This window comes from Syzygium oleosum, unplaced genomic scaffold, assembly GCF_021117445.2.
Source record: "Syzygium oleosum isolate NSW1041296 unplaced genomic scaffold, Sole_v2.1 Sole_v2.06, whole genome shotgun sequence".
NCBI lineage: Eukaryota > Viridiplantae > Streptophyta > Magnoliopsida > Myrtales > Myrtaceae > Syzygium > Syzygium oleosum.
The window spans coordinates 12,799,296-12,824,217 of NW_026607490.1; the positions used below are offsets into that span (position 1 = coordinate 12,799,296).

At 41.0% G+C, this 24,922-nt stretch overlaps 3 protein-coding genes and 1 long non-coding RNA gene across 4 annotated transcripts; 3 read left to right on the forward strand and 1 right to left on the reverse strand.

Annotated features, from left to right (window-relative positions):
• The first annotated feature begins 1,929 nt into the window (after positions 1–1,929).
• Positions 1,930–2,716, forward strand: LOC130138375 (uncharacterized). The gene is made up of 2 exons (XR_008816777.1): positions 1,930–2,223; positions 2,406–2,716. It is a non-coding gene; the product is annotated as an uncharacterized LOC130138375 (long non-coding RNA).
• Positions 2,407–6,183, reverse strand: LOC115682917 (uncharacterized). Its single transcript, XM_030607283.2, has 3 exons — positions 5,808–6,183; positions 5,546–5,651; positions 2,407–2,715 (listed from the first exon to the last, which is right to left on the reverse strand). Exons 1-3 carry the CDS (start codon positions 5,991–5,993, stop codon positions 2,633–2,635), a joined length of 375 nt encoding a protein of 124 aa, XP_030463143.1. The 5' UTR covers positions 5,994–6,183; the 3' UTR covers positions 2,407–2,632.
• Positions 6,184–10,542: 4,359 nt separating this feature from the next.
• Positions 10,543–16,966, forward strand: LOC115682904 (glyoxysomal fatty acid beta-oxidation multifunctional protein MFP-a). The gene is made up of 18 exons (XM_030607264.2): positions 10,543–10,849; positions 11,996–12,067; positions 12,155–12,220; positions 12,301–12,357; positions 12,438–12,505; positions 12,611–12,692; positions 13,188–13,243; positions 13,351–13,653; positions 13,728–13,814; positions 14,460–14,634; positions 14,732–14,853; positions 14,936–15,099; positions 15,206–15,460; positions 15,564–15,685; positions 15,808–15,929; positions 16,034–16,182; positions 16,266–16,404; positions 16,735–16,966. Exons 1-18 carry the CDS (start codon positions 10,747–10,749, stop codon positions 16,768–16,770), a joined length of 2,178 nt encoding a protein of 725 aa, XP_030463124.2. The 5' UTR covers positions 10,543–10,746; the 3' UTR covers positions 16,771–16,966.
• Positions 16,967–22,378: 5,412 nt separating this feature from the next.
• Positions 22,379–24,076, forward strand: LOC115682910 (uncharacterized). The gene has a single exon (XM_030607271.2). The coding sequence runs from the start codon at positions 22,693–22,695 to the stop codon at positions 23,878–23,880; it is 1,188 nt and encodes a 395-aa protein (XP_030463131.2). The 5' UTR covers positions 22,379–22,692; the 3' UTR covers positions 23,881–24,076.
• The last annotated feature ends 846 nt before the right edge of the window (positions 24,077–24,922 follow it).

Genomic DNA, 24,922 nt, shown 5'->3' on the forward strand with positions numbered 1-24,922 from the left:
CAATCAAGTAGCAGATTGGATCGCCAAAAATCATCGAATAGGGATGCTTCCATCCAACTGGGTGTCTAGACCGCCCCAATCTCTTTGGGATTTATTTTGTATTGACGCTAGTCATCTTCACTCTTATAATCCGCAGTTGAATGAATGAATGGAAATCTGCATTTGGACAAAAAAAAAAAAGCAAACCAAAGAAAAATCATATGTTCATCATTCTCTCCATCCCTCTATCTCCAATACCCACTACCGCCTTTTCTAATAGAGTGGGGTGAAAAGTAATTGGGGACTTACCTTAACTCGAATTGTCATTGTGAAACGTGAGTTTCCTGAATGGAAAACATGACCCATCATTGAAGATAGCAAATAGCAAAGAACTGCCCAAATAAACTCTTTTATCTTCCAAAGCTAAAACAAAGATGATAACCCAAAATTTAAAGTACATTTTGCATATTCTACTTATAAAACACAGCATCATGAGTCTCAAGTAATCTAAAACTGGCACTTTGATTTTTAAGGAACTGTAAGGCACAGCGGGTGTAAACTGCAAGTTTAATCCCAGTGCAAAGTGCCAGATTTTGAAATTAGAAAGTCCCCTTTTGAGATAGTATGTATTTACACAGTAGAGCACCTCCTCTAATCTTGGACGGACTCTCCCATGCTTCACGCGACCTTCGTTTGCCTAAGACTCGAGGTGGCTATGAACGGTTGTCCAGCCACGAACGCTGTTAGAGAAAACTTGCCGGATTTCGAAATTATAAAGTATGGCATAGAGGTTTTGTATTAGAGGATGCAAAGCAAACCGAAGGGAAAGTGGACGGTGTTTTCTCTTTTTCTTTTTTTGTGGAATTTCACAGAACAAATTACTTTACATAGGGTGCTAATTGTGCATTAGGGGTCATATGTGGAGGTTAATTGAGCTGAACTGTTGCAAGCAATACAAATGGGAAACCAGGGAAACAGAAGATGATAGCCAAAGGGTGAGTGGGTGTCAGTCCAGCAAAAGGAAAAATGAAGGAGGAGTTAGAAAGTTGGAACAAAATTTTCTGGTAGATATCACAAACTTCTTGTTAGAAAAGGTAGGCATTAAAGTTACAGTTCAAAGGAACATTAAGAAAAAGAAGAGGAGGACCATGGAATCTAATGCTCTCCTAGTATGTGCGGCCAATAGGGTTTTTCCTTTTCCTTTTGCTGTCTTGAAATTCTTTTAGAGAGAGAGAGAGAGAGCGCACTAGGTGCTGAGATTTAAGGAGAAATTATGTTTTGGTGGGAATAAAAATAGGGTTGCCACTTAAACTGTCCTGATCTGCTGCTACAGTCCATAAATTCTCCCTGGAAAGTAACACTTCTTCTCGCGCTCTCTCTCTCTCTCTCTCTAGGGTTGCCACTTAAACTGTCCTGATCTGCTGCTACAGTCCATAAATTCTCCCTGGAAAGTAACACTTCTTGTTTCTCTCTCTCATGGAGTGAAATGGAAGTTGGTGGAGGTGGTTTTTGGGGTGGGGATTTTGAATTTGCACTTATTTGAACTGAATTGTGCACCTCGCAGCCCTTGAACGAATTCATTCTCCTAGGATCGAAAGATGTCCTTTGATGAAGATTTCTCCTTTCTTTATTAAGGTGTCGTCTATTCATCATATGTCGCCCACTTTGGGAGTGGGGATGACATGTATTTGTCGAGCACTTCTCTCTACCTAGTTTTTTGACAAGCAATATCGACGAGAGGAGGACAAAAGTGTAGTCGACATATTTCGTTTTTCAGTCGTGGATCGCAGCGTTTTGTGGGGATTCAGCCTCCTAGCTTCACGGCTTCCTTGACCAAGTAGGGTGTCTTCTCACCAAGACACCTTTTAGCAGGTTAACCTGTGGCCTTTGATAGCACAAACGTTTGTATATCAACGATATTTCAGAAACATCAAAACCTCAATAAGAAGTCCCGACACTTTCCTGAAATACTTAAACGCAATATCATGATTACTTAATGTAGTTAAAAATTCTGTGTTTTTACTTCTCTCAGTACAATTTATAGCAAACCTAAAAGGAGGACAGTTTCTTTTCATGGCCTCAATATCCATTTCCATCCCCATTTCCATGTGGGTTTGGATTTGGAAGTTATCTGCGATGTAGCAGCAAAACTAGGAAGTCATTCAGGAACCCTCTTGTTGATCCGAGGACCAAGTGCACTCGCTGCTGTTACATTCATGGGACTCACATGATTGACAGCTATAGGTAACTTGATCCAAGATAACCGAGTCCAGGCAAGTATTTGCATCCTCGTAAATTGCTAGAGATGACAAACACCTCGCCTTAATGACTCGACTAGATGATTCTAAGCCATGAATGAAGTTAACATGTGACCAGCCAAGAGCACGCAGCACTCAACGTAGAGAGAGAGAGAGAGAGAGAGAGAGAGAGAGAGGACACCGTGATTACCTTCTTCATTATAATGTCAAACTTCGGAGAACATTAAGATGCCAGGCGAACTGCAAAATAATAATATACAGCTTCATGCACCAGAAGGTCCTTACTTTTACCAATGGTTGTCTAATGCAGCGTACTACACACAGATGCAAATTATAGCACCATAATTGCGTCGGATCATCATCCTCTGGTGAACGTCAACCTCAGAAGGATAAAATCATCCAGATTTGAACAGCAAAATCGCCTTCTGATCCAAATAAAAGTAAACGAAGTGGTTTGTTTCGTGGGTCACATAGGAACCTACATCAAAACGCAAAACTGGTTAATTGAACTCAGTGAAGCATAAGAAATTGCAAGTCAACATAAAGTGTAGATGATTATCATACATAAATTGATGAATTAATTGATAGAAACCAACTTATTTACGCAACCAAGTGTAATCTGTTCAACATCACCCCTCACGCACCAACACGATGATGGTCTTAATTAACTGATTCAAAGTAGAACTTCAGGCAAATCAACCTAACACTTGTATCATGCCCAGAAAAAGGTCTATATATGGCCTATCAATATCCTACCTACCACCTAATGGCAATGATTCCACCCAAATAAAAGAGGAGTGAATAACTTTCAACTGTGTTTCTGGATTATCAGCTATTCATACGTGGCAATCAATTTGAGAGTTCAAAAAGATAACCTATCGCAATCATCATAATCCAGTTTAAGATAAGCGTATGCACTGTTAACAGATATTGTCAAAATGACAATTATTTGCAAAATATAATGTTGTTCAAGTCATTCCATCGGAGCTAGCAGATGCACTTCTTCTCTTATGTTTAATAGTACAGGGGTACATGCACCTCCAAATAACTTGGACCACGACCTGTCTTGTCACAACTCAAGCAAAACTAAATGGGTCACCGTTCGTAGTCAAAAGGTGAGCAATTATGGACATTCAAGATAAAAATTTAAAAAAAAAAACATGTTTAAGGAGACAAGATTTGATATGTAGTTCGTACCCAGAGGTTGCCAAGCCATGCATAGTCCATAAGATCAAGAAATCTAAAAGAGAATACATGCCTATCCCAAAGGTTCCTGACCCCTAAATTCTAAATGAATAGCACCTTTATACTGCCAATAATACTTGTCATCCCAATAGTTAACACTTCTTATAAGTTAGTTCAATCATAATAGCTAGAAAATGATAACCTTGTTACTTGCCCTATTGGGTCACTTGCTACCCAAGTTGGCTTGCAATTGGCGCTTTCATATGAAACATTCGAATTGATGCCAAAAAAGTACATCTCAAGAATTTTCTTGAGCAGCCGACTTAACATCGTTAGCATCCAAACGGAAGGAATATGACGTTCAACTGCACTTTTATCCTCTTAGACCAGAAGGGCCCCAAAGGGTCCAAAGGAGAAAGGCGGGACCAGCTGGTTTATTTAAAAAAATGACTCTTGCTGCAAAGAAAAACCATTCGGGCCATGCAGCAACAGAACCAGTAAGATCCTTCCACTTGTTGGAAGTCAGAAGCAATATCATTGAGCATTCCAATAACACCTAAAGCAGATGCCTATTGTACAAGAATGACTACGATTAGTCATGGATACATAACCCAAAATATAAAAACAAAAAGTACATGCAGAGATTTAGGAAATGTGGAGGATTCAAATTCTGTACTCCACATGTCCCAACAGTCATTTAATATGGCTCTATAATTTCTTCAGATTAGACGATGCCAAGACTCAAGACCTTATCCTCCTTCACTACAGCAGAATGGTTTTCAAAAAATCAAGCCAATGGTATGAGCTTGATAGACATTTAAAACAGTGCATGAAAACAAGGTACATAAATGCCAAAGTGTTTAGGTTTCCCACCACTAACAATACATCAGCCGACCATAAAATTTTCGAGAAACAAAGGCAAATAATCACCCCTCATGTTCAAGAAAGACTGCACCTTAGCCATGCAGCCAACAGCTCCTTGACAGATCAAGGCGTTGTGATCCAATTGATACAATGCAGTAATAAATATAGTATAAACAAGGACAGACAAGTCAACCATGGAATTGATTCGATCTAAGCCGCTGCCGCCTCCTACATTTAAGACAAGGGGCTTGAGAGTTCAATAAAGTTAAACGGGGCTCCTAGTCCAATTTTATTGAAGAACTAATCATGCAGAATTCAACTGGGCAGAATTACATAGTCATTTCCTAACCTCATTGAATCCCTTTAAAACATGCTCTAACTAGTTCTTGCTTCGTGTCCTTTCCTTCTTCTAATAGAACTATGATGTGTAATCTGCTCTAAGTAGGTCACAGACTCTCAAGCTAGCATCGATCTAGGAACCATCACCTATTGCTTGGTGGAATCCAGCTAGTACACAGAAAGGCAGAAATTTGTGCAGGCGATCTTACATTGAATCATCATTGGTCCAGTATCAGCAACAAAGCAAAAGGTTTTTCCACACTAGCAATGAAGTATTGATGCACGCACATCAAAACAATTAAGTCTGTTAACCAAGTTCTGAAATGCATCATTTTATTAACAATGCTCCTGGTCATGGATATCTGTTTCTTCCGCTGAGAGTGAACCTCATATAAATCTTTTGACATCTATTCAATTTTTTCTTCAAACTACCAGATATCAAAAGAACATCATTCACCTTTACCAAAAAAAAAAAAAAGAACATCATTCACTATTACGACTACCAACACAGCCGTACCGATCATTAGAGAGCTTATACTGATGACCCAGAATCTGGATTCTGTTTCGAGATACTAAGTGATCTATTGACCAGCAAAACTGAATGTCCTATCACTCCACTGTCAGCACAAGGCATCGTTCCCACACAGTCAAAATGTGGGGAAGAGTAACCACACAGCCACAAAAGCAAATTGCTTCCGGATGAGTAAAATAGCAGCAGCAACCGCGAAAGGAAAGTCGAGTCGCCAAACTATGCGGACACGATGGTAGAGACCACACCAAAGACCAGATCTACCCCTCTACTCAGCGAATGCATTAGACCATGCTTAATCCCCGCATCAAGAACTTGCTAGAATCACCGATTTCCTCCAAAAAGAATACATCGCAAGAGAGAAACCCAGGAACAGCAAATGGGATTTTACCGAAGTTGCGACCGACGATGCAATGCCAAGTGGGTCCGTGCTTCTTGTCGAACTCCTTCTTGATATGCTCGGCCACGTCCTTCTCTACACTGTGCTTCTCGAACGCCTATCCACCCCCCACCCAAGAAAACAAAGAAAAGAAAGCCCACCAATCAGCTTCAGAATCGCAGAACATTGAACCCCGTGCCCAAACAAGAGACACCCACTGGAGCGATCCGCCAAATAGACACGACGAATTACAGAGAGAGAGAGAGGGGATTACGGCGATTGCGATGTCGATGGCTTCCTTCTGCATGTCGTCCTTCATGTCGGCGCTCTTGATGACGGTCTTGCGGCCGGCGGCGGCGGCGGCGGAGGAGGCCGACGGGGGCTTCCGGTCGTCGGAGCCGGGCCTCGCCGCCGGGGGCTCGGGCGACTTCTTCTTCGGCTCGGCGGCGGCGGCGCTCATTCTTCCCGGACCTACTCCTGCGGGGGGGGGACTTCTTCGGCGGTGGTGATTGGGTGGAGGAAGCAGAGCAGAGCTCAACCGATACTGCAAAATGCAAAGAGAGAGAGAGAGAGAGAGAGAGAGAGAGAGAGAGAGAGGTACAGAACAAGCCGCAGTGAATAAAGCAGGCTCTCTCTCTCTCTCGAGCTTCCGCTGGTTCGATTTCGAATTTGATGGTTCGAAGATTAGCTGATGTAAAAAGACAGGTAAAAAAATTAATCCGACCGATTTATATTGCTTTAAGGTTCATTATGTTCTCCAACAAAAATGAAGGGGACGGCATGTTAGAGGCATAAAGATTTGGCAACTACATTTGTTTTGATATGATTGTCGGGAAAAAAAAGAAATTTACCATATGCTCGCGAGTATTTTATTAGCCGGGTCGAGTCGGGTCGCTTGCTTATACAATGCGAGTGGAGGGTCTAGATGAATCCGGTTATAAATTACGGATCGCTCAGTAGAGTTCCTGATGAAAAGACGGGTTGAAATGAAAAAATCGCCTCATCTAGTATTTGTGGTAAGGCCACTGCTCGCAACCACCGGTAAAGGTTAGTCGGCCTTTACGATCATTAAACAACAGCCACTGTAATTAAGATTCGTACACAAAGGACGCGGTGTCTTTTCGCTAATAATGAAAATATTTTTCACCAATTCATTCATCTTTGTAGACGCGTTTTATTGCGAGGAAAATATTTTTCATATTGTGATTTTTTACAAGATGATTATACCATGACTTCTTTTCAAGGATGGGAAGGGGAAAAGGACTGGGTTTTTCTTGGACCTTGTAAGGCCCATCATGAATTGGGCTAGGCCCATAATGAACGGGTATCGCCCTCCGATCTGTTCACCACCTGTTTGTGCTTACCAGGAAGTCCTCTGCGGTTTGGACTGTTTCAGCCCGTTGGGCCTTAGAAGATTTTGCTGTGCTCTAAGGCTTCTTGAGCCTTTTGCTTTCCTTTCCTTTTCAATCAATAGCCAAAGCCTAATTTTGGCTTTATTAGTAAATGGGCATGGACGACCAGCATTAGCGCGAGCATTATCAGGAAGATCTCGCTTCAGTTACGAAATGTTCGAATCAACCCATATAGGGATCCGAAGTTCCAAGGCTGGCGAGCCCATCCTTGCAGCCCATTAAGATTCTGACATACATGAAATCTCTTCACATGAGGTATGCTGCAGCTAGACGACACAACGCAAACTGTTCGAAAATTTGCTCACGGCATGAATCGAAATTGTGACTTTACGAAAGACGGATGACCCATTTACTAATATGTCCAATCACCTTAATGGTGACCAATTTGATTATTAATACGGGGTTATAATTGCTTAGGGACAAAACTTTAGATTATCATATCAAAAAGCTTTTTCACCCATTTTAAAGTTATGGATTCAGCCTGGCCCCCATTCTTGCCTCCCCGGAATGCAAATAGGGAGTCATGGTTGATGATGCATCCATGCCACAGTCCGTCGCTTACGAAGGTAATCTAGATGTCAAGGAATAGAAAGATAGGAGTCGAATTTGGGAACATCGGCTTGCAAATTCAGTTTCGGATCACTCGATCAATTATCATAGTACTATGAAAATAAATTGCCTTATCGGAGAGAGGATGGGCCCCGTGCGGCTCGACTAAATGGGCTCGTGCCTAGGCACGGCTCGTTAGGTTGCGGACCGTGCCCGGGCGGTGCCCCATTATGGGCCTGAGCCGGTCGGGCTCATGGGCCCTAACGGCCCAGCCCAAGCCCGATTAGCCTAGTGGCCGAATCAAATGGTTGGCCCACGTATCCCGCTGGATCAACGACAGTGACCCAAAATAAAAATAAAGAGAACAAGTAGTTTTTTTTTTTGCTAGAAAAAAAAAAATTTGTTGGGTCATTGCTACTCACTGATCACTGATTAGTGACCATTGGGGAAAAGAATCCCAAACTCTATGAATTGACTCCCCTCCTCTCATTTTTCACCATTCCTCAATTGTTACTCAAGTGTCACTTTCAAAAGCTATTGCTTTCTAAAACCATGTCTCAATTTCATTTGTTCTTTCTCGTTGGAAAGAATAATCGCGTTCTAAATTTAACAATGGAGAACAGCAATAACATCAACGTGTCCAATAATCGCAATCTAATTCGGTCTTATCTTGTAATTGTCGTGGAACTCGGTCAAAATTAGAAAATTTTTTTTCTTAGAATCGGTTTGAGCAATAAATGCTTTGTTAAATTTTTTGTTCCTGTACAAATTTAGAAAAATTATTCCCAATATCAGTTTTGGAACAAAATCAATAAGCAAAAAAGTAACTTCTTAATTCTCGGAACAATTATTCCATTTTCTCGATTTTTCTTGGTTTTCTTCTTCCTTCTTGGTTTATTCTTCTTCCTTCTTGATAAAAATTCAAAATTGTCATGGAACTCATTCATTGAATATCATCATAATAACGTATATGTGCTGGCTTTGCCCTTGCAAACAGCCTGATTCAACGAAGATGAGACATAACAACCCAACAAAATTTTGGTACTGGATGAGGGGTCCAAGTGCAACACCTAATAGCGATGACAATAAGTTGGCGTCGAAATATGAATGCTGCACACGTCGGTCATTTCGAAATGACGAGTTCCATGCCACAGACGGAAAACACGCCCTTGTCGAGTAATGCCTATAGCTTGTAAATTTAACAATGGAGAACAACAATAAATTTTCTTCTTCCTTCTTGGTTTGTTTTTCTTCCCTCTTGATTTGTTATTATGGAACTCGTTCATTGAATATGATGATAATAACGTATATGTGCTGCCTTTGCCCTTGCAAACAACTTGATTTGACAATTATGAGACATAAGAACCTGATGAAAATTTGGTACCAGATGAGGGGTCGAAGTGCAACACCTAATAGCAATGACAATAAGTTGGCATCGAAATATGAGTGCTGCACACCTCGGCCAATTCGAAATGACGAGTTCCACGGCAGGGACGGAAAACACGCCCTCGTCGAGTAATGCCTAGGAAACCCGCATGGCCTTAGTTTCATAAGAAGAAGAGCACCCCTGCATCCTTTCTCTAGGTCTTCATCTTCAACTACCATTGAGTTTGAAACATCATTGGAAAAGACCGCTTCAAGTACATTTGATAGAGTCGGTGCAGAAAGTGCCGGCGCGGAGAAATAATGAAGGAGGCGAGCCGCTACTTTTTCGATCTCTCCACCATGGCTCCTGATTTGCTCATCCACCGACATTTACGATATCTTAGACAACAGATCTTGAAAAATAATGCGTCTAATCCGCCCGTTAAAAATTTAGAAATGACTGTCATAGGACATGATTAGCTCGTTAAGTTCATACTAATCATTTCTAAGGCACCACTGCACCTATTTTTAGTATTGCAATTTGATTCAATTGAATAAGTATTTTGCCATCAACTTTTTTTTCCTCAATTGATTTTTCCTGCACAGCCAAATTTTTCTCATCAAAATCTTTTCCAAAATTAGCAGGGCCGGCACGGTGCGCGGTGCTGCTAGGATGGGGCATGGGTTCATATATAGACTACTCAGGAAAACAAATATATTTTCAATGGAACAAAAACAGGAGAGCTATAAAAAAAATATATTTTTTTTACGTGGTTCCCACCCACACCCACTCCAGGACCGTCGGATGATATCGCCTCGTGGCGCGTGAACATGGGAAACATCAATCTCATCTTCTCATCAGAAAAAAAAAAAAGCAATAATATCCAATCTGATCTGTAACAAATCATTGCGCCCGGTTCCTAATTTCTTCGGTGCCTATGAGGCCGTTTTAAAAAAAACGCAAACTACCACGCTTGTCATAAATTTATACTAAAATTCACCATTAAAAATTTTAAATTAATATATTTATGACAATTTTATCAACTTACAATTTATTTCAGTTAAATTAGATTAATATTATGAAAAATTATAAATTAGTACACATGTTACAAACATAAGATAAAAATCTAAATTGATATACGCGTTAACTGCTACGTGTCATCAAAGTCGATAATTTGACGGTAAAATTATGAAAATAAATGGAAAGTAAATTTATTACAAATATATCAAGTCGGAATTTTCCATTGAAAAGCATAAACGTCGTACTTTTATATGTAGGCGCATAACTTAGTGCAATCCATCTTGGAGCATTGCTTCAAATTTTAGATGAGATTGATGAGGAATTTCGTACTTTAAATCGCCTTATTTTTTGTTATAAAAGGCCCAAATTAAAGATTCTTTTTGGACACGAAATTAAAGAGTAATTAGCTGGTACGAGGATATTCGTCTCCTTGATGCGTTCTTCTCACTCCCCCCCACCTTCGTGAAGATCTATTTCGACGATCTTGAGGCGTCCGCTTGGAATGGAAACCGTGGTAGAACTTACCAAAGCCAATGAATGCTCTCGTCCATGAAGAAATGAAATATCTGATCTTTTACTATATAATTCGTGATTTTGATTTTCTTGAACCGTACTTTCTCACTCTAAAAACAAAATCCTGGGTTGAATTCTTGAAGTGTTTATCTTGCAAGCTGAGCAAGCGTCGCTCTCTTTCCCAGGACGACACGACACCTCCATAAATAGTCTCGCGCATCGATCCCGACCCAGGAAAGATCCAACGCTTTTTCTCTTCCTCCTCTGCTTTTTTCCTTGAATTCTTGCATCGAAACGACCTCTCGGGTGGGGAGAAGGAGGCCGGTCTGTTTTTGGGGAAAGGAGGAGCAAGAATGGGAAGCAACCCAAAGGGAAGGACGACCCTCGAAGTGGGAGCTGATGGGGTGGCTCTCATCACCATCATCAACCCTCCTGTGAATTCTCTCTCTCTTGATGGTAACCCCACTCTTTCTTTCTTGATCAGTTCTTTGGGTAATCTTGCGAGCGTTTGATCTGACGGTCTTGTTTGAGCCCTCTTTTCTTGTTTTCTTTGACCCGGATGGCGTGAAATGGTGTGGGCTGGGGATTTCGCAGCCGGGGTTTTTTCTTTTCCTTTTGAAATTATGATTTGATGTTCGTTGCTGATATCGCTCATGGGTTCGTTTATGATCAGCTTGATTGCTCATGTGTGCTTTTTTGCCCCTCTCATCGTTGGTGGCTTCCGTAGGTTTGACTAGTGAATTTGCTGGTGGCTTGTTGCTTTCAGTAGTTTCTTGGAGTTTGAAACTTGCTCTTTTGAGTGAGTGAAGAGTCTGTGCTCTGCTTTGCATAAAGGGATATAGCAGATCTCAGTGACACACACACGTCTTGAATTTTTCATCTTTATGGTTAGATGGAAGTGTTGTGAGTCTAACGGTTATGGTAGTAGTGAGTGGATACCGGCAGGGTTAAGAGATAAGATGTCAACAAAAGCCGATACCTTTGCCATTAAACTATTAGGCTTTTAGGATTGAAGCTTGAATGCTAGCGTGGTTTAAATAACAGGTTTTGCAAAAAGTGGCATTTTGGAGTCTAGATTCTCCTATGTATCCTCCCAGAGCTGCTCTCGTGAGATTGTTCTTGGGTGTACTATTGGAATAGGAGATACTTACGACGAGAAGTCTGCTGTGATCTCTAATTACAACTTGATATGGGGTTAATTGCTGACAGGAGGTTATATCTTGGCCTGCGAGAGTGCTAGACTTTTGCTTCTAGGAGTGGATTCAGTTGATGATTGTAATCTGATTGATCATATTGCTTACGCATGGAAAGCTTTTATTTCTCTTTCAAGATTTTCCTCTTTGGTGTTTGCTTGTTGAATTCTAAGCTCATTGTGGTGGATTCTTGGGTGTTATGCAACACAATAATGCAAGCAAAACTGGGATCATATACTGACCTTGTACTTTTAGCCATTGTGCTTTCACATATGTGCAGATATAATGACTCCGATGTTATTGAAGTAACCTTTAACTTATGGCTTTTAACACACATTTCTGTAACTTCTTATGTTAAATTCTGTTACAATACGTGATATTATAGCTTGTATTTCTCTGTCCACTCCAGTTTTGAACAGCCTAAAGCAGAGTTATGATGAGGCCTTGCGAAGAAATGATGTGAAAGCAATTGTTGTTACAGGTAAATGTTCAAGAAAGAGATATTCTGCCTAATAACTAATCAATGGGAAAAACTGAGACAAGCCTAATAATTTTTGTGCTCGAGCAGGTGCAAATGGCAAATTCTCTGGTGGCTTTGACATTACAGCCTTTGGTGGAATTCAAACTGGCAAGGGTATGTTTATGAGCTGATGCTCTTTAAATATGGTAAAAATTGTTGCCAATTTCAAATTCACGTGGGTTCTGTGTTGTCAGTGGAGCAACCAAAGCCTGGTTTCGTATCAGTTGAAATTCTCACCAAGACTGTTGAAGGTATGCAGAAGATACTTCTCAATATCTTTGAGTTGAGCTGAGCTGTTTTCGGTTATTTGATTGATCATGTTTCTTTTCAGCTGCTAGAAAACCTTCAGTTGCTGCCATTGATGGCCTGGCCTTGGGTGGAGGTTTAGAGGTTGCTATGGTACGTATTCCCTGTTTTTTGGGCACCTTTCATTTTCATGTAAAGATCTCTCTGGCGTTATGTTCTGGCATTGTCAATTCTTTTTCCCTCCATTTTACTTTGTAGGCATGCCATGCAAGAATTTGCACTCCTGTTGCACAATTAGGCCTCCCCGAACTGCAGCTTGGGGTTCTTCCCGGATTTGGAGGTACGTAATTGCTCAAGCAGAAGTGCTATTGCCTATGTGATTTTTCTCCTAATCCGTTCAGTAAGCTTTACTGTCAGAAATTTACATATGTATCTTGATTCTTGATTGTATAGCAGTAGCATTAACTTTGCAAAGAAAAGATGTTGCGTTACATTGGAGGTCAGAAACCCTTGTGAGGTGTTGACGTAGAAGCAGCATGGAAAGTATATATAAGCTTTCAAATGCATAGTTGACGTAAGCGTTAAATGGTGTTCTCAGGCTGGTTTTGATTTTCTATCATATATGCGTGTGAAAACTTATGTTTGATTTACTGTTAACTGATGGATGGAAAAGTATAACCAATACTTCAGGCAAAAACATTCCTGCTTCTACCTTCATCTCATGATGGCCTGAGTTCAATCATAAAATTCTATTTTAGAGCAAGGACATTATGGCATCACACGTGTTCTTTACAATTCTGTAGCTTCCTTTTCTTATGCATGTAAACTGGTTCAGGAACGCAGCGGCTTCCACGTCTTGTTGGTCTATCCAAATCTCTTGAAATGATGCTGGTAGATCGCCTTCTTTAATCTTCAACTTACATTTTACCACATCATGTGGGCCTGTATAGTTTACTTGCATACTCCCTCATCCTGTCCTATTATTGGCTCTTTTGTAGACCTCAAAGCCAGTAAAAGGGGAGGAAGCGTGTGGCTTGGGTCTCGTGGATGCTGTTGTTTCACCAAATGAATTGGTTGCCACCGCACGACGGTGGGCGCTGGATATCTTGGAACGTAGAAGACCATGGGTTGCCAGTCTTCACAAGACTGACAAGTTAGAGCCTCTTGGAGAGGCCAGGGAGATTTTTAAGTTTGCAAGAGTTCAAACTAAGAAACAAGCTCCTAATCTCACTCATCCGTTGGTTTGCATTGACGTTGTTGAAGAGGGTGTAGTCTCTGGTCCACTTGCTGGACTTTGGAAGGTCACACCTTTGTCAATTAATTATGTTTATATTAGAAGATGTGGATCTGTAAAACTATGTATTCGGTGCTGCAGGAAGCTGAAGCTTTTCAAGGGCTTCTACATTCTGAGACGTGCAAGAGCTTGGTGCATATTTTCTTTGCTCAACGTGGAACTTCAAAGGTTTGAGTGCAGTCTTCATTCTTCCATATAATGTTGCCTGTAGTGAAATTGTATAGATTTAACTTGAAAGTCTTTTACCTGTAGAGAATGTGGCATCTGTTGTTCGTCTTTTATGAAATTATTTGTAGGAGCAGGTTTAAAGCTGGTAAGGTAGAAAAAACCACCTAAAAAAGGAAATTTTCTTATTACGAGTATTTGGGAATAGGAATCTGCCTTCCGATCCATTTCAAAAGCATTTTGCATCTTCAACTTCTTAACAATTAAATATTAGTTTCAGTGTACTGAACTACTTCTGTCTCCTTATTCTTAAATCCCACTAAAACAAAGGGAAGGTGAACCAAGTCATACATGAAGTCCTAACGAGGTGTAACCTGTGTAAATCCACTAACGCAACCTTGAATATGGTTGTTTTGAATGTAACAATGGGAAACCTTGTTTGTCAAATTGCTTTGAGATAGTGAGAATTTATGTTTATCTTCAGTCCTTTTAGGCAATGTATGAGCCTCAAGTGCATATCTCAGTTTTTTTTTTGGTCAGAAAGCGTATATCTCAGTTGAACTATTTTCTTTAACTTTTTTTCCTGATAATCCTCCGTTCCTATCCTTTGTCATGTAATCTGGCAACACTTGTCATAATTATGAACAGGTTCCAGGCATTACTGACAGAGGCTTGAGGCCTAGGCAAGTGAGGAAGGTTGCTGTTGTTGGTGGAGGATTGATGGGCTCAGGAATAGCAACAGCATTGGTACTCAGCAATTATTCCGTGATACTCAAAGAAGTGAATGATAAATTTTTGCAGGCTGGCATAGGCAGAGTGAAAGGTCAGAGCACTTCGTGTTTGTGAATGGCTTGATACATTTTCCGGATTGCTTTAATTGTGTGTTGGAAAATGTTTAAACTGAAAGTACTTGGCATCAGCTAATCTGCAGAGCCGTGTGAAGAAAGGAAACATGACGCAAGAGAAGTTTGAAAAAACAATGTCTCTTCTTAAGGGTGTGCTAGACTATGAGAGCTTCAAAGATGTGGACATGGTTATTGAGGTAGTATTAATATAGGTCCAAGGACACATTTAAATGTGGAAAGGGTTAAGTATTAACTGTTACATGGTGGTGCTTTAAACAGGCTGTGATAGAGAATGTTTCGCTAAAGCAACAAATTTTTGCGGATCTCGAGCGAAATTGCCCACCTCATTGCATTCTTGCGACTAATACTTCCACAATTGACTTGAACCTCATTGGTGAGAAGAGCAGGTCGCGGGACAGGATAATTGGTGCTCATTTCTTTAGGTAACATGATATGCAGGGTTCTATTCGTTGTTTTTTGGTCATTGCCAATTTCTTCTTCTGTGCACCTCTGCTTTGGCTCAGTTGCTGACTAATTTCTCCATTGCAGTCCTGCCCATGTCATGCCCCTACTGGAAATTGTACGTACTCAGCATACATCTCCCCAGGTTATTGTTGACCTGTTAGATGTTGGGAAGAAGATAAAGAAGACCCCAGTCGTAGTCGGGAATTGCACTGGCTTTGCTGTCAACAGGATGTTCTTCCCTTATACGATGGCAGCTATGCTGCTTGTCGAGTGCGGGGCCGATCTCTATCAGATTGACAGAGTAATTACCAAATTTGGGATGCCAATGGGTCCATTCAGGTGGTTAACACATTTTGGGTGTATCTAAGCTGTTATTTTGAAAAAGAAACTCTATCATTCTGCTGAGATGATCTCATTTGTCTCACATTTTGGTTCCCTGCAGATTGGCTGACCTTGTTGGGTTCGGTGTGGCTATTGCAACTGGCGCACAATTCATCCAGAACTTTCCTGAACGAACTTATAAGTCGATGCTCACTCCACTTCTACAGGAAGATAAGAGACTAGGTAAAAGAGAGAAGAATGGATTAAAGCTTCTCGAGCTCGGGGACTTGTGACGTGCTGGCTGGCGTCTTTTTCATCCTATGACATCTGACAACTTTGTAAATTTCTTATGGCACTTGTGGCAGGTGAAGCAACCCGTAAAGGCTTCTACTTATATGATGATAGGCGAAAAGCTAGCCCTGATCCCGAGTTGAAAAAGTATGTTGAGAAAGCCAGGAGTATATCTGGAGTCTCTGTTGACCCGAAGGTCTCTGTCTCTGTCTCTGTCTGTCACTGTCTCTCACACATAATAATAGACTTCCTTAGCTATAAGTAAGTGGAGAAATTTTACATAAGTGAATGTGGAAACAGCTTGTGAAGTTGCCGGAGAAGGACATCGTGGAGATGACATTCTTTCCTGTGGTGAATGAGGCATGCCGGGTTCTTGATGAAGGCATCGCTGTTAAGGCAGCTGACCTTGACATAGCTTCTGTAATGGGCATGGGTTTCCCACCTTACAGGTATGCATATTGGATTCATTTGTACATACCTTTATTTGTTTTACTAAAACTTCCGAGTATCTGTTGAATATTGTTTCTGACAGGGGAGGCATAATATTCTGGGCTGATTCTCTTGGATCCAAGTACATTTATTCGAGATTGGAAGAGTGGTCGAAGCTGTATGGAGGCTTCTTCAAGCCTTGCGCGTACTTGGCGAACAGGGCAGCCAAGGGAATTCCCCTGGTGAGAATTCTTATACTCTATATAACAGTAGGGTTATGTACACACATATATTACTTATTCGAAGAGTTGCAAATTCGTGGCTTGTCAAATGTCATGCTTAGCATCTGAGATCTGCTAGTTTCTTGACTTGACGTGCTTCTTCTGGTTTACAATTTGAGCATTAATTTGTTTTCATTCCAACGGAGAGTTTGAATCCATGAATTGGTTTTATTAGGCAAATATTTAGTGCCCATCTTGATGTTAGTCATACTGAAATGAGAGCATACCAATTTTGCTTACCCGTGACTAGTAATCTTCTGTTCTAACACGGGCTCTACCGTACTGCTGCAGGGTGCTCCATCTGGGCAAGCAAAATCTCGGATGTGAGATGCAATTCGCTCGTTTGCGTCAGTGAGAAGCTTTTCTCCTTCAGGTCTGTTGTTTCAATATGCAGTTCTCAGGAATTCTTAATAATGTTATTGTGGGGAAAGTGAGGGAAAGTGAGAGAAAGCGAGGAATTATCGGAGCTTTTAGTCTTATACAGGCACTGGTGTCTAATAATTATGCACAGCTTCATCTCGAACACGTTCCGTTCTCTACTGTTCCATCCATCGAAATTTCGAGACTGACCTTCTAGATGGGTTTGCTGCATTTTGCTTTTGCTTGTGCTTATTTATGTTAACCATATAACTCGTAACAACAATTACATCTGACAGTGACAGATGAATAGGAGCGGGGTCGAGTCGTTCTCAGTTTTGAGTCTAGGATTGTCGTTCTCAATTTTGCGGTGGAATGATCCACTTAGAGTCTAGACTATGACATTTTTTTCCCTTGTGATTCTCAAGACGAGCCACCACGAACCAGTTTGCTCCTTGAAACTAGAAGTAGGTAAGTGAGTTCGAGCGCGGTTTGAGATTGGTCTTTCATGTTTTCGATATGAGTTTTGCTCAAGTTGATATAGTAAATACAAAATTTACAAGTCAGAGAACGATCTGTCCAGTCTTGTCGAATTTGCTTTCATGCTTAGCGTAAAAGAAGTGAAGTTAGTATGGCTGATTTGTCCATCTACGCATCACCATTTTCGGTTCAGTGTTGTGTGGTTAATGTCGAATCAATCCTCGCGAATGGATAACGTTCGCTCTCTTCTGGCAACTTGATGAATCCATCTGCATTACCATAGAGGGAGATGTGTGGTTACGACGTTCTCATTCTGTAGTTCAGGTCGCGAGTTACTCTTTAAGCAAGATGTATGACGGAAGATTCGCCTGGTGCCGATCCAGAAGATGGTCTTAGCGGGTATCAAACATTTGTCTCAAATGGGCGCCGCAAACTTTACGATGTTCTCGATCATAATATTGCAGTTGCGATCTATTAATACTGTCTCGCCCATCTTTAAGGCGCTGCACGTATAGGACACACTTGGCCAAACTCGTTGTCCCAAGACAGATATAGCCACGACACAGCATGGTCGATGGTCATACCAGACGGTCTTCGTGCTCTGTTTGGCTGCTCTGCGAGCAGAAGATTAATGCTGTGTCTTACGAGCCTCTTCCTTTGATTTTGGCTTAAATTGACGACGTAAGTTCAAATTATGGCCTCAATTCCTCTTGTACGATGAAACATGGTCTCAACTTTCTTCGAAGACATGTTAATAAAATGACGCACGTTGGAGTACGATAGCCGTGCGTTTTCGTCCCGTCCATTGTCGTATTGATGGTCAATGGGGTCGCGTCAAGACGACTCGAAGCTTTTATGGACCCAAAAGGCAAAAAAAGGGCAAAGCAAAAGAAGGAAAGGATAACGAGAAGCTTCGCTCAACCAATGTCTTTGCTTGAGAACTCCATTACCTTCGGATCGTGTCGGGTAATGTGTCTTGTTTTGGAGAAACGTGGGACTCACTTTATCGTCCAGTATGGGACAAGGGCATGAGAGTTGTTTAGTTCAGCCCTAGAATTTGCCAACTGATCGTGCAATTCAATATCAAGGGCGAGGGAACGAGAAAAAACCGGAGAAATCAATAAAGAATGATAAAGACATTAAATGTCTTCGTTGCTCCATTTGAGTGTCGGTATCTTCTCCGTGAAAAGAGTTAGATTGCGTTTGGTAACTGACCAAATAGTAACTGATTATATTCTTTTATTCCCATAATCAGTTTTAGAACAGAAATCCGTTTAGTAAATTTTTTGTTCTCAGGCACAAATTTGCACAAATTTGTTCCCAGAATCAGTTTTGGAACAGAATCAAGAAGCAAAATAAAGTTGCTTCATGATTTTAGGAACAAGAATTAGAAAGGGAAAAGAAATTTTCTTCTTTGTTTTTTTCCCGAACTGTGGCCGGTCGCCGGCTGCCGGCAGATTTGGCAAGGGTGACCGTCAGCCAGGCCGCTAGCCGGCGAGGGCGGCGGTGAGGGTCTAGCCCTAGTCCAGGCAGCAAAAGCCGCGATGCCCTCGCCGGCCTTGGCTTGTGGCCGGTCGCCGACGCCGACGACCTGGCCATGGGCCAAGGAAGGGGAAGAAGAAGAAGAAAAAAATAAAAAAAAAAGGAAAATAAAAAGAAAGAAATATTACAAAATTCAAAATATTATTAATAAAAAGAAATTTTGTACAGTTATCAAATGCATTTCTGTTCTTTTTCTATTCCAATAACATAAATTTTGGGCAGTTACCAAATGTTTTCAAATGCTTAGAAATTATTTCCAGGAATAGAATAAAATAGAATCATTTCTGAGTAGAAATTGTTTCCGGGAATAGAATGGTTAACAAACGCATCCTTAACCACTAAGAAATCCACTATGAATATGCAGAATAACAAAATCTACAATCACTCGAGTATGTCCCAGCCTTGGATAACACCATAGAAGTTAAACACTACAATGGAAACTTATGTGTAAAAACGAGTAGAGCTCATCTTACTTCGGTTGAACTAGGTAAATAGCTTATTTCTTTATCGTCCATTTTTTATTTCTCTAGTAATTTTGTCCTCTCGCATTTGATGCTGAATTGCAAGAAATTCTCACTTCCGCACTCACAACAATTGGTATTAAAGCTTTTATTGCATCGATCCAACACAACAATCGTTACCCGTGCCAAGATTAGGGTTTCCAGCATTCATTTGAGGCTTGTCTTATCTGATCATTTTGTGGAACATCGTGTTTGCAATTATATCTGGAGTGAAAGTTAAGATTGAGAAGTTCAACGAGAGAAACAATTTTAGTTGTGAAGTATTAAGATGCATGTCATATGCATAACCCAAGGTTTGGCGAAGGTATTGGATGGTAAAAATTAAATTACCTAAAGCGATGAACAAGGCTGATGAGGTGATGAACATTGTTGAATCTGTTGGATGAGGTGTTGAAACAAGTGGCATTGGAGTTAATGGTTGATTGTGGCCCAATCTCAATGTGTATTGGTGTGTGGCGAATTTTTATAAAGAAGAAAATATCGGATATGACTCCTTAATCAAGGTGGTGAATGGTGCCCCTCAGCTTCTTGCCAAGCTGTGTCGGGCCAAGGTGGATATTCTCTTTGACAAAAAAAAAGTGGATATGATAGAGTTGAGATAACGTCGGTGTTGAAGGATACCGGAATTGAGGGGAAGCGGCTCTAATGCAAGTGGCTCGAACGTGGGGGAGAGATTTGTTAAGGTACATTTGTAAGGATGTTGGGCAAAAGAAGTCTCATAATGGGTGATGTGGTTTAACGTGGAATAGTTAATATTTTCTAGTTAATCCATAACTCATTAGCCTAAGTTTTTTTTAATAAAGATGAGTTCAACTGAATATGTTGATAAGTTCGGATTTCATTTACCTCGTAGCGACCTTCCTGAATGAAGATATTGGATTTCTACTGCATCGGCCCAACACAATACTATTCATTCGAATTGTATGATTGCTATAAGTCATTTTTTTCAAGCGAGAAATTCCATTTAAGCAATCAACGACAATAGTTTGTAGAATCATCACTTTATAAGTTAATTCACGATCTTTCTTCTAATATCTCTACTTAAAGACTTTTCATCTTATTAAAAAAAATTTGCTCTTATATCGACCAAGAACAAAAAGTTGCTCTTAATAAAAAGACTTTTCCTATTTCCCGTAGTTAAGGTATATCCAGTTATTAAAATGGAACAGGAATGTTGTCTCAACATAAATTCGATCCTCACATTAGCAAGTACAAAATACTATATATATATGGATTATTTATTCCGATTTTAGCCCGTATATCTCCTTCGATTCATGAAATTAGCAAAATATTCGAGGCATGTATTTTATTCAAATTGATTTTCTCATAACAAAAAAAAAAAAAGAAGATCATGATGGGAGAGGAATCTTTGCGCAGCGCAGCAAACTTTTTCTTCCCGGTATACCTGCAATTCAGTTCAGAATTTTTTGGGGTCAGGGAGCAGCAGAGAAAATACTCTCACGACCACGCTGCACAAGAGAAAAGAATATATAATAAAAAAATGAAAAAGAAAGAAGCTTTTAAATGGAAAATAAAAAAATTTATTGACCCAAAGAAAAAAAATGGAAAAAAAGAGAGAAGAAATTTCTGTTTATGGGGGCCTGTAGGTTTAAAAAGATTAATAGATTCTTTCTTCTGAACGCCTACGCAAAAGGGTAGGCCTGACCCAAAAATTTAGGGCTGGCATCGTTTGGTTTTGCGAATTTTTTTTTTTAAGGCTGAAAGGACACGGCATTTCACGTGCTCATGGGGACTCTCTCCCCCAGCCATTCATTACTTTTTTTCTATTTTATTATTATTATTATTATTATCTATCCATTACTTTTTTTTTGGTCATGATCTATCCATTACTTCAACCCCATCATTTTTTTTTCTCTCTTTCATTGTTTTCCTCTAAAAATTTTTGCCCTTTTTCAAGATACTTTGGTTTTGGAATTTGTGTAGATCATTTCTTCATAAATGCCATTTATCATTATTACCAAAAACTCCAAACTGGTACGCTTATCATAAATTTACCCTTAATTTATTTCAGTTAAATTTTACTATCAAATTATTTTGTTAAGTGATATGCGACAGTTGACTGATGTACCAATTTTATGTTTTACCCTCCGTTTATCCTAGGTGTATCAGTTTGTGATTTTTTGTGGTATTAATCCAATTTAACGGAAACTAATGGAGGGTAAATTTGTCACAAATGTACTAGTTTGGGGTTTTTAGTGGTCAAAATATTAGTTTTGGGTAAATTTATCATAAATATACCAATTTAGAATTTTTTATGGTCAAAAATTTTGTTTGTGGTAAAATTATTATATGTGCACCAGTTTAGAGTTTTTTGTGATATTAATCTTTTTTTTTCTTCTAAAAGATTTTTCCCTTTTTCAAAATACTTTGGTTTTGGAATTTGTGTCCATCATTTTTCAGGAATGCCATCTCTCATTGTTTATTTGGAGGGATATTTGATGACCTTGTTATAGTTATTTGTATAAAGGGCAAAAGTCGCCGCAAACTTCAAATCATGTCCACCGTACCGTGATACATTTACCCTAAATTTTTTTCGAGATCCCAAAAGTTACAAACCTGTACTTGTGTGACATATTTGCCTCCCGTCGAAGTTCTGTCCACGAGGACCGTTAATAATCTGCCTACATTGATGCTGGAAAGCCAAGTTAAAGATCTGCCTACATTGATGCATGATTGCGTACCTTGAGTGAAATCAATACAACGTTATTTTGATTGAAAAATTATTTGACGGAACCTTGACGAAAGGTAAATATGTGACGAACCTATTTTTTTTTTGGACGAGGCAAGTGAGTTTTTGTCCTTTTCTAAAAAATATTGGTGCTTGTGGAATCAAGCACATATTTTTATCCATTCATCTAATTTCGAAGCAAAAAAAACACAAAAATTAAAAAAAAATCCCCCAAGAAAACTCCAAATAGTAAAACCAAAAAAACAGAAAAACAAAAAGAAGAAAGAGAAATCTGTAAATTAAAAGGCACAAACAGGAGTAGTGTTTGTCATGAACGAAGAGCGAGCATCGTCTCCATTTCCCCAAGCATATCAGCAGAGCTCCCCCCCTGTCTACTCCCTCTTCCAACGCCATTGTACTTCCCTCCTTCTCTCTCCTCTGCTCTGCTCTCTCTCTCTCTTGCTCTGACCAGCCTTGTTCCCTTGTCCTCCTTGTCCTCTTCTTCTTCTTCATCTCTCTCTCTCTCTCTCTCTCTCTCTCTCTCTCTCTGTGTTTCGCATCAAGAACTGCAGCGTTGCAGAAGCAGCGAGACTCCAAGAAACACCCACCAAGAAAGAAACTTGCAGGCGACCCACATGCGCGTTTGAAGCGGGGCGGCCGATGGAGCATCTCAAGGCGGTCGCCGCCGCCGCCGCAGCAGCAGAGGCGGACGTGGGCGCCGACGGCATGCACTGCAGCTTCCACCCTTTCAACGCCGCGGGCGGCGGCGGCGGCGGAATCTGCGCCTTCTGCCTCCAGGAGAAGCTCGGCAAGCTGGTGTCCTCTTCACTCGCCTTCCCGAGCCACCGCAACTCCTCGTCCCCGTCGCGTTCCCCTTCGTTCAGATCCGACGACGTCGTCCCTCCGTCGCTGTCGTTCGCGTCTTCCTCGATGCCCCACCAGGCCCACAATGCGCACCCCGCCAGGTACTCGAAGGTCACCTCCTTTCTGGCCAAGAAGAAGAAGAAGGTGACGGTGGAGGAGGAGGCGGCGGCGTCGCCGGGCATGGTGTTCCAGAGGAGCAGGTCCATCGCCTTCTCTGCTGCTACTCCTCAAAGTTGCCATTTTTATGACGTTGGTGGGCATGTTTATAGCCCCAGGAAGAGGGGTGGGTTCTGGTCTTTCATGTCTCTCTCCTCCTCCTCAAGGCCGCACAATGCAAGAGACAGAGACTCGAGGCATTCTCTGTCCAGGATAGGACAAGCTGTGGTGAAAGAAGATAATGTTGCTGTCGCTGCTAATAATGGCGTCTCTGCTTCGTCTTTTGAGAACAACAACAAGGTCTCGAGATCCAGATCTGTGGGGTGTGGGAGCAGGAGCTTCTCAGGGGACTTCTTTGAGAGGATCTCCACTGGGTTCATTGGGGACTGCACAACTCTGAGGAGGGTGGAGTCTCACAGAGAAGGTAAGCCACCCAGAGCCTCCACCTCCGCCACCTCAGAGGCTCATCATCATCATCCTCATCAGTGCTTGAAGGAGAGGGTCAGGTGTGGTGGGATTTTTGGTGGGTTTGCGATGGCCAACGCCACCAACTCATCCTCCTCCATCTCATCATCCTCAGCATCTTCCTCATCCTACTGGGTCTCATCATCCTCCAATTCAGCTGAAGACAATGTCAATCACGGTGGTGTGTCATCAAAGCCCGCTGTTTATTCTCATCATCATGGCAGGAGCAAGAGTTGGGGCTGGGCTCTTGCAAGCCCCATGAGAGCTTTTAGCAGGCCTTCTTCAGGGAAGAGAAACGCTAGTGCTGCCATCAAACCAACTTCAGGCATGAACGGAGCTTCCTTACTGGCTGTCGGAGGCTGAGAGACAGGAGGCGCTTGTTAGTCCGAGTCTGGTCCTATACATAAATCAGTCATTTACAATGCTTGTTGATAAGTCTCTGTTTCATTAGTTTCAGCTTGCATCACAATGTAGCACCTAATTCCCACTTTCTCTCCGAGCTCATTTATGTTTCTTGTTCAGTGAAATGCTTATATGTGTTGGTTTTGAGATTGACCCACCTGCCACCTCTCTCTCACTCTCTCTCTTTGTCCTTTTTCTGGGGAGAGAGAGAGCTTCCAAGAGTCCCATGTGATTGTTCCATTGTTCATCCTCTTGGTTTTTGTATTCATTCTAGTGTTAATTGTTTTCTGAGTTGTTGCATCTGATTGAATTGAATGGTCAATGGCACAGAGTGTTTATTGATTACAATAACGATGCATGTTGGAAGGGGGACTGGGAGGGTTTTTTCCTTTTACTTGGGGCCTCACATGGACACACATGTTTGGTCTTGGGCTAATACAAAAGTAAGCAGCAGACTTGTGTGGCATGTTGTGCAGCTGTACACAGAGCATTTACAAGTAGTTCACTGATTTGGTATTAGAAAACTCTCGCTGTTGTTTGGTCATAATTGACACAAAGAATGCAGAACCAAAGACAATTTGGTGGTAACATTAATGAATGATGACAAAACTTGTGGGAGAAACTGAACTGGTCCAGCTTGTTCTGTTGTAATAGTAAGAGGGCATGGAAGAACAGAGAGGGAGGGGAGGAGATAGGAATGTGTCGGTCCGGCCTCCCCTTTGCTTCCCCACCTACTGGACCTTTTCTCTGTCGGAGGACCCTCCATTGGTAAAATTAAGCTGTGATTATTTCGCGAAAAGAATTTCGTAATCTTAATCATTTCATTTGGGAAAATGAGTTAATAAAAAAATGTGTTCTCATGATTACCAGAACTGTTTAGGCGTACGTTGGTATTAATGAAAATATTTTTCGTTCCTGTTTTACTAAGCGACAAAAGATCGAAATTAAGAATTTGTTTTTTCAACCCGAAGAAGGCTATTTTTTCACGAGGCAAATAAGGTGG

Coding starts and splice junctions, on each gene's coding strand:
- LOC115682910 (XM_030607271.2), top strand. CDS start 22,693: ATGGAGCATCTCAAGGCGGTCGCCGCCGCCGCCGCAGCAGCAGAGGCG.
- LOC115682917 (XM_030607283.2), bottom strand. CDS start 5,993: ATGAGCGCCGCCGCCGCCGAGCCGAAGAAGAAGTCGCCCGAGCCCCCG. Junction 5,652..5,807: donor CCATCGACATCGCAATCGCC/GTAATCCCCTCT, acceptor GGGGGTGGATAG/GCGTTCGAGAAGCACAGTGT. Junction 2,716..5,545: donor CATCGTCGGTCGCAACTTCG/GTAAAATCCCAT, acceptor GTTTTGATGTAG/GTTCCTATGTGACCCACGAA.
- LOC115682904 (XM_030607264.2), top strand. CDS start 10,747: ATGGGAAGCAACCCAAAGGGAAGGACGACCCTCGAAGTGGGAGCTGAT. Junction 12,358..12,437: donor TCTCACCAAGACTGTTGAAG/GTATGCAGAAGA, acceptor GTTTCTTTTCAG/CTGCTAGAAAACCTTCAGTT. Junction 13,244..13,350: donor AATCTCTTGAAATGATGCTG/GTAGATCGCCTT, acceptor GCTCTTTTGTAG/ACCTCAAAGCCAGTAAAAGG.